Below are 13,292 nucleotides of genomic sequence, written 5' to 3'. Positions count from 1 at the left end.
AAATTAGCCGGGCATGGTAGCGCACGCCTGTAATTCCGGCTACTCGGAAGGCTGAGGCGGAAGGATCACCAGCAGGTCGAGGCTGCGGTGGCCGGGAGCGGCCACTGCACTCCAGTCTGGGTGACAGAGTGAGACTCCAACTCAAAAAAAAAACCAAAAAACAAAAAAAACCAAAAAAACAGAATTTGTTGTTCACAGTTCTGGACCCTGGAAGTCCAAGGTCAGGGTGCTGGCAACTTCCATGTCTGGTGGAATCCAAAAGTCATAGCTCATTCTAGCATCAACTCAAAAGTTAAAAGTCCAAAATCTTATCTAAATCTTGCCTAAATCAGATGTGGTTGAGACTCAAGGTATGACTCATTCAGAGGCAGCTTCTCCCCTAGCTGTTGAAGTTAAAGGAGTTACCTGCTTTCTTTCTTTTTTCTTTTTTTGTTTTAGTAGCAGTCTTACTCTGTCACCCAGGCTGGAGTGCAGTGGCACACAGCCTTGACCTGCTGGACTCAGGTGATCCTTCCGCATTAGCCTTCCAAATAACTGGAACCACAGGCATGCGCCACCATGCTCAGCTAATTTTTTGATTTATTGTAGAGATAAGGTCTCGCCAAGTTGCCCATGTTGGTCTCAATCCCCTGAGCTCAGGCAGTCCTCTCGCCTCCACCTTCCAAAGTGTTGGGATTACAGGTATGACCCACCATGCCCAGTTAGGAGTTACCTGCTTTCAAAAGATGGTGGTGGACCAGGCAGCTGCTAGATATTAGCATCCCAAAAGGGGAAATGAGAAGGAAGAAAGGGCAGCAGATCCCTAGTGAGTCCAGAACCTAGCAAAGAAAACTGTACCAGGTCTTGAGGCGTGAGAAGAATCTTCTTGGGCTCCAGGCCCTGCTGGGTCAGGCCCTCACAGACACATCTTCATGGGTCACAGTCTGCAGCCCTCCTGGAGGTAGAGTCGGGTGCCTATAGCTCCCTCAGGCTGGCATTGCACATTGATGACTCTGCAGGTCTGTGGCCTGGTGATCCTGCCCCCTTGGTTCCACTAAGCGTCACCCTGGTGGGAGCTCTCTTTGCATCCTGACCCCTGTGGCCATTGTCTGCCTGGGCCCCAGCCTGTCTGCACATCTCGGTCCCTGTGGCCATTGTCTGCCTGGGATCCAGGCTCTCTGCTCATCCATTGAGATCCAGAAAGTGGCCACATCTTCCCAGAACTTGCACCCTGTGTGTCTCTCCTCTAGTGTTGGCACTATGTTAATGCTGCAGAGCTTGGCACTTGGGCCCTCCAGGGGATGGCCACTGCTGCCTATACCACACCTGGGCCCTCTTGAGCCATAGCCGGCATGGCCGAGGAGCACTGCACTGGATGTGGGGAGCAGAGCTTTGAGATCACTCCATCCTGAGGCCTGGCACTGTGGGCCTGTGAAGAGCAGGCCAGCCACAGGGATCCCCAAAGCCCTCTGGATGACTCCCCATCTCCTTGAGGAATAGCAGCTGGTTTCTTTTGTTCACACCAATCTTTCCATCAAGAATGGCTTGGCCGGCCGGGCTCGTGGCTCAGCCTGTAATCCCAGTACTTTGGGAGGCCGAGGCGAGTGGATTGCCTGAGCACGCGGGTTTGAGACCCACCCGGGCAACTTGGCGAGACCTTGTCTCTACAATAAATAAAAAATCAGCTGGGCATGGTAGCACGCTCCTGTAGTTCTGGCTACTTGGAAGGCTGAGGCGGAAGGATCGCTGGAGCCTAGCAGGTGGAGGATGCGGTGGCCTGGAATGTGCCACTGCACTCCAGTCTGGGTGACAGAGTGAGATTCCAACTCAAAAAAAAAAGAGAATCGCTTGGCCACACCCTTGATGTTATCTTCTGAACTTGATTTTTTATTCTTTACAGTGTGGCCAGCCTCTCTTTGTTCTGCTTCCCTTTTGATAGTATTTCCCATCTTTAACCCCTTCTCTCTCATTGCATTATATTGTCAACAGTCAGAAGAAGCCACGCAGCATCCTCAGCACTGCATAGATTTCTTCCACCAAATGCTCTAGCTCGTCTCTTGCAAGTTCTGCCTCCCACAGACACTGGGACACTGTGGTTTTCTCGGCTGCTTTCCTCTGAGCCTGGCCGGAATCTCTTAAAATGTGTATATACTTTTTGTGAAACTTGAGGTGTACGTGTGTGTGTGTGTGTGTGTGTGTGTGTGTGTGTGTGTATCTCAGGTTGGGCACACTGGCTCACACCTGTAATCTCAACACTTTGGGAGGCTGAGGTGGGGTGATTGCTTGAGCCCAGGAGTTTGAGAGCAGCCCAGGCAACATAGTGAGACCATGTCTCCACAAAAAAAAAATTTTTTTTTTTTGAATTGGAGTCTCACTCTGTCGCCCAGACTGGAGTGCAGTGGCCGCTCCCGGTCACCGCAGCCTCGACCTGCTGGGCTCCGGTGATCCTTCCACCTCAGCCTTCCAAGGAGTCGGAACTACAGGTGCACGCTACCACGCCTGGCTGATCTTTTTGATTTATCGTAGAGATGAGGTCTCGCCAAGTTGCCCAGGCGGGTCTCGAACCCGTGGGCTCAGGCAGTCCACTCACCTCAGCCTCCCAAAGCACTGGAATTATAGGCTGAGCCACCGAGCCTGGCTTCCACAAAAAATTTAAGAATTATCTGGGTGCAGTGGTGTGCACTTTTAGTCCCAACTACTTGGGCTGAGGCAGGCAGATCTGCAGACAGGCAGATCAGTTGAACTCAGGAGTTTGAGGCTGCAGTGAGCCATAATTGTTCTTTTGCACTCTGCCTGGGTGATAGAATGAGACCCTGACTCAAAAATAAAAAATAAAAGAAGAACTCTCAAAACTCAGTAAGAAACACAATCCCCCCCCCCAAAAAGAAAAGATATAACAACAACAAAAAAGAAACAACCAAATTGCTTAAATGGGCAAGACTTATGCAGTGAAACTACAAAACATTTTTTTTTTTTTTTTTTAATCTAAGAGCCTTAGTATTGGTCACAGGCTTCTGGGTCATGTACAAAACATTTTTTAAAGAAATTAAAGAATATATAAACAAGTGGAAAGACATCCTATGTTCATGAATTGGAAGACTTGATTGCTACGGTGAGAATACTCCCCAAGTTCGTGTACTGATTCAGTACAATTCCTACCACATTCCCAAGCTGCCTTTTGCAGAAACTGACTGGCTAAAATTTATATGTAAATGCAAGGGCCTCAGGGTGGACTGAACAGTCTTAAAAAAGGACAAAGTTGGCAGATTTACACTTTCCAATTTCAGAATGTACTGCAAAGCCACAGTGGTAATCAAGACTGTGTGGGCAGGCCTGGGACAGACGTTGAGACAGTAGAGTGGAGAGTCCAGACATGAACACTTCTATTGATGGACAATTGATTTTCCACAAGGATGTCAAGGTCACTCCACAGGAAAAGAAGAGTTTTCAGCAAATGGTGCTGGAATTACTGGATATCCACATACAAAACAAGGAAGTTGCAGCCAAACACAATGACTTACACCTATAATTCTGGCACTTTGGGAGGCTGAGGCAGGAGGACTGCTTGAGGCCAGGAGTTTGAGACCAGCCTGGGCAACAGAGCAAGATCTCGTCTCTATAAAAATTTTAAAAAAATTATCTGGGCATAGTGGTGCACCTATAGTCTCAGCTACAGGATTGCCTGAGCCCAGGTTGATCAGAGGCTATGGTAAGCCATGATTGTGCCATTGCACTCCAGCCTGGGCAACAGAGCAAGACCCTGTCTCAAAAAAATTAATTAAAATAAAAGACAAGCACCCAAGCAAAAGATGAAAAAACAGCCTGTGTCTTTGAGGAGGGCACTGTGGTGTTCTGGGCCACCTGCCCCTGACTCTTTTTTGTTCATTCGTGCAGAGGGGGTTGGTCAAGAAGTCACAGTGCTGCTGTGGCTTCTGAAGATACTGGAAAGTCACCCATGGGTCCAGGGAGAACAAGTCCCAAATTAGGCTTACCCTCACCAGCCCATTATGAAGTCCCTAGTGTGTTGCTGACTTGGTCGGAGGAGCTGAGGAAGAGCATCCCAAAGTGGAAGGATAGGCTGAGATGTTGGCCAAGACCCAGAGAGTCACTGCGAGGAGAATGCCTGTGGGAGACTCTGGAAGCTCTGCAGGTCTCAGCTGCATGGTCCCCAGGGGTCATACAGATGACTATATCAGTGTCGAGCCCAGAGTCAAGGCTGGAATCACCACTGTAGACGCTTTAGTCACTGTAAACTACTTTAGTCAGTTGACTATCACTTGTTAAAAAATGAGTTGTCCAATTAAAAGCTAGGCAGAGACTCTCTCTGATAGATATTTCTCCAAATAAGGCAGACAAGTAGCCTGTAAGCACATAGTCAAGACTGCTGGTCACTGGGAAAACATAAGGCCACAGGGAGACAACACCTCATGCCCACTGGAATGACCATGGTCGGTGGAATATCTGGCACTGACATTGATGGTGCAGTGGCCATGGAAACATTTAAACACCCAGCAGTCCCATCATCATGTGGACCTGAGGGGGAATGTACTCACCCAGCTTCCATGCAGGTACCCACAGCAGCTTTACCTATGATAGCCAGAAGCTGTGACATCCTGGTAGCTGTATCATTAGGGGTTTGTTCATGGGCTGTGGCATGTCCACGAAGTAACATCCTACTAGGCAGTAAAAAGTAGTCACTGGCCGGGCTCAGTGGCTTAGCCTGTAATCCTAGCACTTTGGGAGGCTGAGGCGAGTGGATTGCCTGAGCCTGCAGGTTCGAGACCAGCCTGGGCAACTTGGCGAGACCTCGTCTCTACAATAAATAAAAAATTAGGCCGGGCTCGGTGGCTCAGCCTGTAATCCCAGCACTTTGGGAGGCCGAGGTGAGTGGATTGCCTGAGCCCACGGGTTTGAGACCCGCCTGGGCAACTTGGCGAGACCTCATCTCTACAATAAATCAAAAATTAGCCGGGCATGGTAGCATACACCTGTAGTTCCAGCTACTTGGGAGGCTGAGGTGGAAGAATCGCCGGAGCCCAGCAGGTCGAGGCCACAGTGGCTGGGAACGGCCACTGTACTCCCGTCTGAGTGACAGAGTGAGACTCCAACTCAAAAAAAAAAAATTATCTGGGTGTGATAATGCGCACCTGTAGTTCCGGCTCCTTGGAAAGCTGAGGTGGCAGGATCGCTAGAGCCCAGCAGGTTGATACTGGGGTGGTCCTGAGCATGCCACTGCATTCCAGCCTGGGCGACAGAGTGAGATTCCAACTAAAAAAAAAAAAAAAATGGTAGTCTGTTGCTAAACACAAGGGCACAGGTGAGTCTTCCACATGTTGTACTGAGATCAGAAGCCAGACCCAGGAGCCTGCAGCCTGAGGGGCTCCTCTTATGGGATGCTCAGGAAGAGGCAAGACCTCTGGATGGAAGTCAGACTGTGGTTGCCTGAGGTGAGAAGAGTGTGCCTGTACAGGGAAGGGAAGCTTTCTAGGTGAGTCTGTTGTTGGGGTACATGGCAGCGTGAACTTGGCACCTGCCTGCACACCGTGGCCCAAGTGTGCCCATCTGCCTGGGTGAGGTGGAAGAATGGGCAACTGGGGTCTGGGGCCTGTGGTCCTTAGGACACCATCCCGGTTTCAAGGAGTAACTGGGCTCAGAACATGCTGGCAGCAGGGTTTAGTGGCTCCAGTTGTCTGCTAAGGGGCTGCCATGGGCAAATGTAGGGACCCCGTACCTGGCCCTTACACACGTCTGGCACCCCTGCAGGTCCTGGACTCAGAACAGGACCCTGCAGAGCATGTCCCCGAGGTGGAGGAGGACCTGGACCTTCTGTATGACACCCTGGACATGGAGAACCCCAGTGACAGTGGCCCCGACATGGAGGATGACGACAGTGTCCTCAGCACCCCCAAGCCGAAGCTCAGGTGGGTTGTTTGGACAGGAAATGCCACTCCACAGAAGTCCTGGTAGAGGGATCTACCCACGAATTCCACATGCCCTGCCTGCTCTGGCAGAGCCTTGCCTGACCCTGTGGTACAGTGGGCAGGGCAAACTGCCCTGGGGTGCTGTGGACAAAGTGCCCTGCTCCGGAAGCCTGGGAAGGTTCCAGTGGTCCTAACCGGCAGGGTGGGCAGAAAGGTATCACGCAGCTGTCGCTGAGTCCCAGCTTATATCTGAGCTTAGCCTGCAACTCTCCTGTCATAGACCAGAAGTCCCCCCAGAGTGCTGGCTGGGCCAGACATGGCCATCACAGGGGGATCAGCAGTCAGGGGCCCTGGGAACTGCAGAGGGCCTCCCCCACATAGTAGGAGAGTGGAACCCCACTCTGGGTGTTCCTCCCAGGAGAAAGAGGCGGAGGCAGAGACAAGTGTCTGGTGTGACTGGATGGAAGGTGGGAAGGAGGGACCGGTGTCTGGTGTGGCCATACGGAAGGTGCGTGGGGAGTATGGCCAGGCTGGCCTGGGCAGGAGGAGAGGATACACAGGCAGTTTCATGTTGGGGTGAGAGAGGAAAGCCCCCAGGACAGGAAGTGTGAGTGGTCCTCAGCACAGCTGCTGAAGCAGGAAATACCCAAATCGGGTTGGGAATATCTGTAGGTCTTTGCTTTGTTTTTATGCTTTTTAACCTAAACAACCAGAAGCTCACACAAGAAAGGGGACTTCTATGTTGTTAGAGGTGAGGTCCCAGTGAGCCCTGAAGGCATACCGTGGCTTCCCCATCTTACCCCATGACTCCCTGCTACCTTGGCCCAACTTGGTGATGCATCAGTTTCCTGTAGCTGTCATAAGAGGGACCACAGACATGGTCTCTTAAAACAGTCCCATTCTCTCCTGTTCTGGAGGCTAGAGTCCTTGTTCTCTGCTGGGATCTCGCTAGGTTCAATCCAGGTGGCAGCCACACCCTCACTAGGGCTCTGAGATGAACGCGGTCCAGGGCAGCAAGACCACTGATGGCGTTTACTGCCGTGAACCACAGGACAGAGGCCATCCACACATCTTAGCTCATGACACTCTTCTACCCTCAGAACCAACAAGGCCTAGTCAAGGCCCCTCATGCTTTGGTCTCTCTGAACTTCCTGCCTCATCTATTGCTTTCACCAGAGAAAGTTTTCTGCCTTAATGGCTCTTGTGAGTCCACAGGGCACACCCACATAATCCACATTATCTCTCATCTTAAGTTCCATGCCATTGGCTACGTCTGCAGACCCTCTGACCAGCTCTTTTTACAGTTTTGGATGAAGCATGGGCATCTTAGGCCCATGGTCCTGAGTATGCGTACACAGCCACAAAATGTGTCCTGTGGCCTTGTCGCACCACAGTGTAGGAGTCCATATAATTTTTTTACCTTGAAAGGTCTTTTAGGTCTCTTTGAATCAGTAGGTATCTCCCTCTCTTTTTACTCACTCATATTATATCTGTTAAGGAAGGGAACATTTGGCCTGTCAACTAGGAAAGGGCTGGTAGGTTCAGAAGCCCTAGTTCGTGGAGATCATCTTGGTTAATGTGAATTGTCCTGATTGGCATGGATTGTTCTGTTGGGGTGGATCGTCCTGGTTGAGTGGATCATCCCAGTTGGTGTGGATCATCCCAGTTGATATGGATCATCTTGGTTGGTATGGATCGTCCCAGTTGGTGTGGATTATCCAGGTTGATATGGATCATCCAGTTTGGTGTGGATCATTGAGGTTGGTGTGGATCATCGTGATTGGTATGGATCGTCCCAGTTGTGTGGATTGTCCAGGATGGTATGGATCATCCAGTTTGGTGTGGATCATTGAGGTTGGTGTGGATCATCGTGATAAGTATGGATTGTCCCAGTTGGTGTGGATCATTGTGGTTGGTATGGATTGTCCTGGTTGGTGTGGATCATCCCAGTTGATATGAACCATCTTGGTTGGTATGGATCGTCTTGGTTCGTATGGATCGTCCCAGTTGGTGTGGATTGTCCAGGTTGGTATGGATCATCCAATTTGGTGTGGATCATTCAGGTTGGTGTGGATTACCATGATTGGTATGGATCGTCCCAGTTGGTGTGGATCATTGTGGCTGGTATGGATTGTCCCGGTTGATGTGGATCATCCTGGTTTGCGTGGATCATCCCAGTTGGTATGGATCGTCCCAGTTGGTGTGGATCTTCCTGGTTGGTGTGGATCATCTTGATTGGTGTGGTTGTCCCAGTTGGTGTGGATTGTCCCAGTTGGTGTGGATTGCCCTGGTTGGTGTGGATCGTCTTGGTTGGCGAGGATCATCCTAGTTGGTATGAATCATCCTGGTTGGGTAGAAAGGTCTGGTTGCTCTGGAAAATTCTTGTGCTGTTGAGTGTGTTCCTGCAGGCTGGCTGCAGATTCCAGGGCTCCAGCCCCTCTGGCTGCAGATCCCAGGGCTCAATCTCTCACCAGCTCCTCTGCTGGGTTGCCAGCAGCCCTGCCTGGAGCTAAGGCCTGAGCAAGCAGCTTCAGGGGCATTTGTTTTCTGGAACCAATTGCAGAGTGGGTGAAGGAGCAAGGAGTGACCCCAAGCCAGCCTGGCTTAAGCATCTATCCTGAGCCGTGGTCACAGCAGGGGTGTGCATGGTACAGGCTGTTCTCTGGACCTAGTTCTTTCCTGCTGTTGAGACCCCAGCCTGTCCCTCCAGGCACAGTGGGCAAGCTGCGCTTCAGTGCCAGAAGGTCCTGGACAATAATGTGTTCCCCGTTCCCCAAACCAGGCCGTACTTCGAAGGCCTGTCGCACTCCAGCTCACAGACGGAGATCGGGAGCATCCACAGTGCCCGCAGCCACAGGGAGCCCCCAAGCCCGGTGAGTGTTTTGCGTCCCCAGCATCGTGGACTCAGGCCCTGCTTGACTGTGCTGGAGCCCTTCCACAAGCTCCCTGTCCAGAAGGCTCCTATCCTCTCCTGGGCCTCTTGGAACCCCAGATCCCATCCAGAGCAAGGCTGATTTCCATCTCATCCCCCCAGGCTGACGCACCTGAGAAGACACAGTCCCTGGGAAGCAAGCAGCCAAGTGATAGCGTCTCCGACATGGTGGCCCTTGTAAGCAGGCGTGGCTGAGTCCTCACTCTCACAACCAGCCCTCCAGTGCTGCCTTTAGGGGGTCTGACCTGCAGGGTGGGCCCCACATGTAGGTCCTCATGCCGCACCTCATTTGCAGAGCCAAGGTCAACCCTCAGAGTGGCCAGGCTGCCAAGTGGTTGGGCTTCCCGAGATTCACGCCACCCTTGGGGTCAGTCAGGGCTCTCCAAATTCACCCCACCCTCGGGATTGGTCAGGGTACCTCAGATTCACCCCACCCTCGAGGTGGATCAGGGTACTCCAGATTCACCTCACTCTCCCCAAATTCGCCCACTCTTGGGGTCAGGGCTTCCCAGATTCATCCCACCCCTGGGGTCAGTCAGTGCCCCCCAGATTCACCTCATCCCTGGGGTCAGTCAAGGTACCCCAAATTTACCCCACTCTCAGAGTCAGGGCATGCCAGATTCACCCCACCCTTGGGGTCAGTCAGGGCTCCCCAGATCCATTTCACCTTTGGGGTTGATCCAGGCTCCCCAAATTCACCCCACTCGGGGCTAGACGTTCCTGGCTTCCCTGCTACACATGTCCCATAAACACTTTCCTGCTCTAGCTGACCTCACATGGGGTCTCTTCCAGGGTGTGGCCTGAGTGGGGGTAGATTAGGTCCTTCATGCTGTCTCCCCATATAGCCTGGATGGGAGCTTCACGACTGGAGCCAAGGTCAGCCAGGCTCCCCTGGGCAGCAAGTGGCAAGGTCCCGTGTAGGAGCCCCTTATCAGAGAGGCCTAAACCCTCACCTAGACCAGAGCAGCAGGCAGAGGGCCCAGCGTGTCTGTGGCAGGTGCCCCAGGGCTCTGTTTCTGTATGCAGGGCTCACCAGCCCCACGGGAACAACCGGGGCAGCCTGAGGACAGTCCCGAGGGGGAGACCTCCACTCTGGACGTGTTCACAGAGAGACTGCCGCCCAGTGGGAGGATAACCAAGACAGAGTCTCTGGTCATACCCTCTACCAGGTGACAGGGGCCCTGTGCTGGTGGGCAGGGCTCTGATGGGTCACACAGGGCTCTGCTGGGCGGGGCTGCAGGGATGAAGAAGGTGGCAAGGCAGGCGGGACTAGTCCCAGGGAGGCAGGCGGTGAGGGGTGGCATGGTCCAAGGCCGTGCCTCTGCCACTGGCTTCTGGCAGGTGCACCCAGGGCCTCTCACTCCCTTTTCCCCACATGCCCAGCATAATCACCAGGGGCATCCCCAAGACCCTGTGTGGGGCTGGCCAGGCCAGCCTCCCACCACCTCCCACCCGTGTGCCTCTCTCTGAGTCCCTTTACTGGGAATTACTTGCTGTCCCTGCCTCTGTCCTCTGCTGGGCCTTCCTTGGGTACGACAGCTCCTCCCTTTCTCAGTTGGCTCAGTGCCCAGCCACTGCCACCACCAGGCCTTCGGCCACCACAGCAGATGCCACCTCCAGCTCGTGCCTCAGCTCCTGACCTGGCCTAGAGCTGCTGCCCAACCCCTCTTCCGGCATCTCACTGGGCTTTCCCCACCCTGCAGCTCGTGGGCCACCCCCTCCCTCAGGGGTGGGCTGCCTCGAGGGACAGCAGAGCTGAGTGGGTACCTCTGTTCTCCAGCCTCTTCCTGGCCTGACTGTGGCAGTTAGGACTCCCCACTCTGGTTTCAAAGCCTGTGTGCTGGGCATCTTGGGCATCACTGTGTAAGCCTGGCTATGGCACAGGCCCTCCCATGATGCTGTACATGTGCCTTCCCAGTGATGGTTCTGCCCTCTTGGCCAGCTGCCTACTGCCTCTCACAGAAACAGGAAACAAGGCCAGGTGCAGTGGCTCATGCCTGTAACACTAGCACTTTGGGAGGCCAAAGGTGAGAGGATCACTTGAGTCCAGGAGTTCAAGACTAGCCTGGGCAACAAAGTGAGACCGCATTTCTACAAAAAAACAAAGAATTAGCCAGGCATGGCAGTGGGTACCTGTAGTCCCAGCTACGCTCCCCTCAGGAGGCTGAGGGGAGAGGATCTCCTGAGCCCAGTAAGTCAAGACTACCATGAGCTATGATCCATGATCATTGTGATCATGCCACTGCACTCCAGCCTGGGTGACAGAGTGAGATCCTGACTCAAAAAAAAAAAAAAGGAAAGAAAGTAAAGCAAGAAACAGGAGATGAAACCATTAGCCCAGCATTTGCTGTTGAAGCTACAGCTCAGATGCCACCCATAGGAGCCGCAGTCCCTGCAGGCACCCACAGGCCCCTGGATGCCCCGTTGGCACCCTTGCCTGGGCCAGAAGGGAGACACAGCAACTGCATTGGTGCCGGCAGAAACTGAGTTTAAGTGTCTGTGATATTTGTGACTTTTCTAGAACCAAGTCTAGGCACTGGTGTTTACTGGGTGGGGGCATCTGGGTGTCTGTCAGGGCCCAAGGAGCGCTGACCTGCACCTGGCTCCACCCCAACCCTTGACCCAGGAGGGGGGGTGGCCCCAAGGCTCCCCTGTCTTGACCCACAGGCAAGGGGGCCCCATGTCAGGGTACTCACTGCCCATTGGGTGACCCTACGCGTTTCTTCCCGCCCCTCGCTGAGCAACTCTTTTCCCTGGGGCAGCTACCACAGGCAGCCCGGTTGAGGCACCCATGGCCTGGCCTGCCCCAGCCCTGGTGCCCCACCGTTCCCTCCCCAAGCCTGTCTTGGTCCCTGACAGGTCTGAGGGGAAGCAGGCTGGCCGCCGGGGCCGGAGCACATCCCTAAAGGAGCGGCAGCCGGCACGGCCCCAGAATGAGCGAGCCAACAGCCTGGACAACGAACGCTGCCCTGACTCACGGAGCCAGCTACAGGTGTGAGCAGGGTAGACAGGGGCATTCCCTGGTAGGCAGGGCCCTTGGGATCCGGCAGGGCAGAGAGGAGCCAGATCTGCAAGCATGCCTGGGCTCTGGTGGGCACCAGCCACAAAGTGGGGTGGAGGTTCATGGGTTAGCTTGTCGGAAAGTCTGTGGGGACCCTGGGCGCACTCCAGCTGTCCTATGCCTCCCTTGGCTGAGGCAGCCCCAGTGCTTGGCTATGTAGCCCAGGGGTGTCCACTGTGGTGACCAACTCTCCCCTTCCTGAGCTGCTGTGGCTACAAGGGAGACAGGGGTGCCACTGGCACCAGGGCTGGGGTGGGGAGTGGAAACAGGAGCTGTGTCTCTTCTGGGTGTGGACGAGCCTCTGTCCCCAGATCCCCAGGAAGACTGTGTACGACCAGCTCAACCACATCCTCATCTCTGACGACCAGCTTCCTGAAAACATCATTCTTGTCAACACCTCTGATTGGCAGGGGCAGGTAGGGGCAGAGCCACGTGGGGTCAGGACGGGGGGCAGAGTGTGTGGACAGACAGAAGTGGACTCCTTAAACCGGGTGTGGTGGCTCATGCCTGTAATTCCAGCACTTTGGGAGGTGGAGGCGAGAGGATTGCCTGAGCCCACAGGTTCAAGACCAACCTGGGGAACTTGGCGAGACCTCTTCTTTACAATAAATCAACAAATTAGCCAGGTGTGGTGCACACCTATAGTTCCAGTTACTTGGAAGACTGAGGCAGAAGGATCACCTAAGCCCTGCAGGTTGAGGCTGCGGTGGCCGTGAGCATGCCACTGCACTTCAGTCTAAGCAACAGAGTGAGACTCCAACTCAAAAAAAAAAAAAAAAAAATTGTAAGTTGAAAAGTTAGGATTTACTGTGACTACTTAATTGACATAATCCTTTTTTCTGCATGTCAGTTGCTCTTCAAAAAATGGACTCAATGCTTTCATCAGAAGCTGCCTGGGTATCTCAATATAAGGATATAACTGATGTGGATGAATTGAAAGTTCCAGACTGTGCAGAAACTTTTATGACTCTACTCTTGGTTATAACTGGTAAATATAAGTCTTCTAAGATATGACTTTGCAAATACTAATTTTTTTTTTTTTTTGAGTTGAAGTTTCACTCTGTTGCTTAGGCTGAAGTGCAGTGGCATGCTCACAGTCACTGCAGCCACAACATGCTGGACTCAGGCTATCCTTCTGCTTCAGCCTTCCAAGTAGTGTGCACAACCACGCCCAACTTTTTTTTTTTAACTTATTATAGAGACGAGGTCTAGCCAAGTTTCCCAGGCTGGTCTTGAATTCCTGGCTTCAGGCAATCCTTTCACCTTGACCTCCCAAAGTGCTGGGATTACAGGCATGAGTCACCACGCCTGACTGCCATTCAGCTTTTTAAGTGTCTTCAGTAAATGGTGATTGGCCTAAATTTACTTTATCTATCTATCTATCTATCTATCTATCTAT

General features: G+C 52.9%; 1 protein-coding gene across 2 annotated transcripts in view; it reads left to right on the top strand.

Moving 5' to 3' along the window:
- PACS2 (phosphofurin acidic cluster sorting protein 2) overlaps positions 1 to 13,292 on the top strand; it is a 37,197-nt gene that overhangs the window by 13,314 nt on the left and 10,591 nt on the right. Inside the window, exons 8-13 of one of the 2 annotated variants that reach the window (XM_021711010.1) lie at positions 5,743 to 5,900; positions 8,683 to 8,773; positions 8,935 to 9,009; positions 9,859 to 10,001; positions 11,692 to 11,824; positions 12,205 to 12,309. In XM_021711010.1, the coding sequence (XP_021566685.1) occupies positions 5,743 to 5,900; positions 8,683 to 8,773; positions 8,935 to 9,009; positions 9,859 to 10,001; positions 11,692 to 11,824; positions 12,205 to 12,309 (705 nt within the window). Of the gene's footprint in view, positions 1 to 5,597; positions 5,901 to 8,682; positions 8,774 to 8,934; positions 9,010 to 9,858; positions 10,002 to 11,691; positions 11,825 to 12,204; positions 12,310 to 13,292 lie in introns of those variants that run through there. The other variant, XM_021711011.1, reaches the window with a different exon arrangement.

The sequence above is a fragment of the Carlito syrichta genome, unplaced genomic scaffold, assembly GCF_000164805.1.
Source record: "Carlito syrichta isolate Samal-C Ts95f unplaced genomic scaffold, Tarsius_syrichta-2.0.1 Scaffold301811, whole genome shotgun sequence".
NCBI classification, from domain to species: Eukaryota; Metazoa; Chordata; class Mammalia; order Primates; family Tarsiidae; genus Carlito; species Carlito syrichta.
This window is presented reverse-complemented; position numbering and strand designations above follow the sequence as displayed.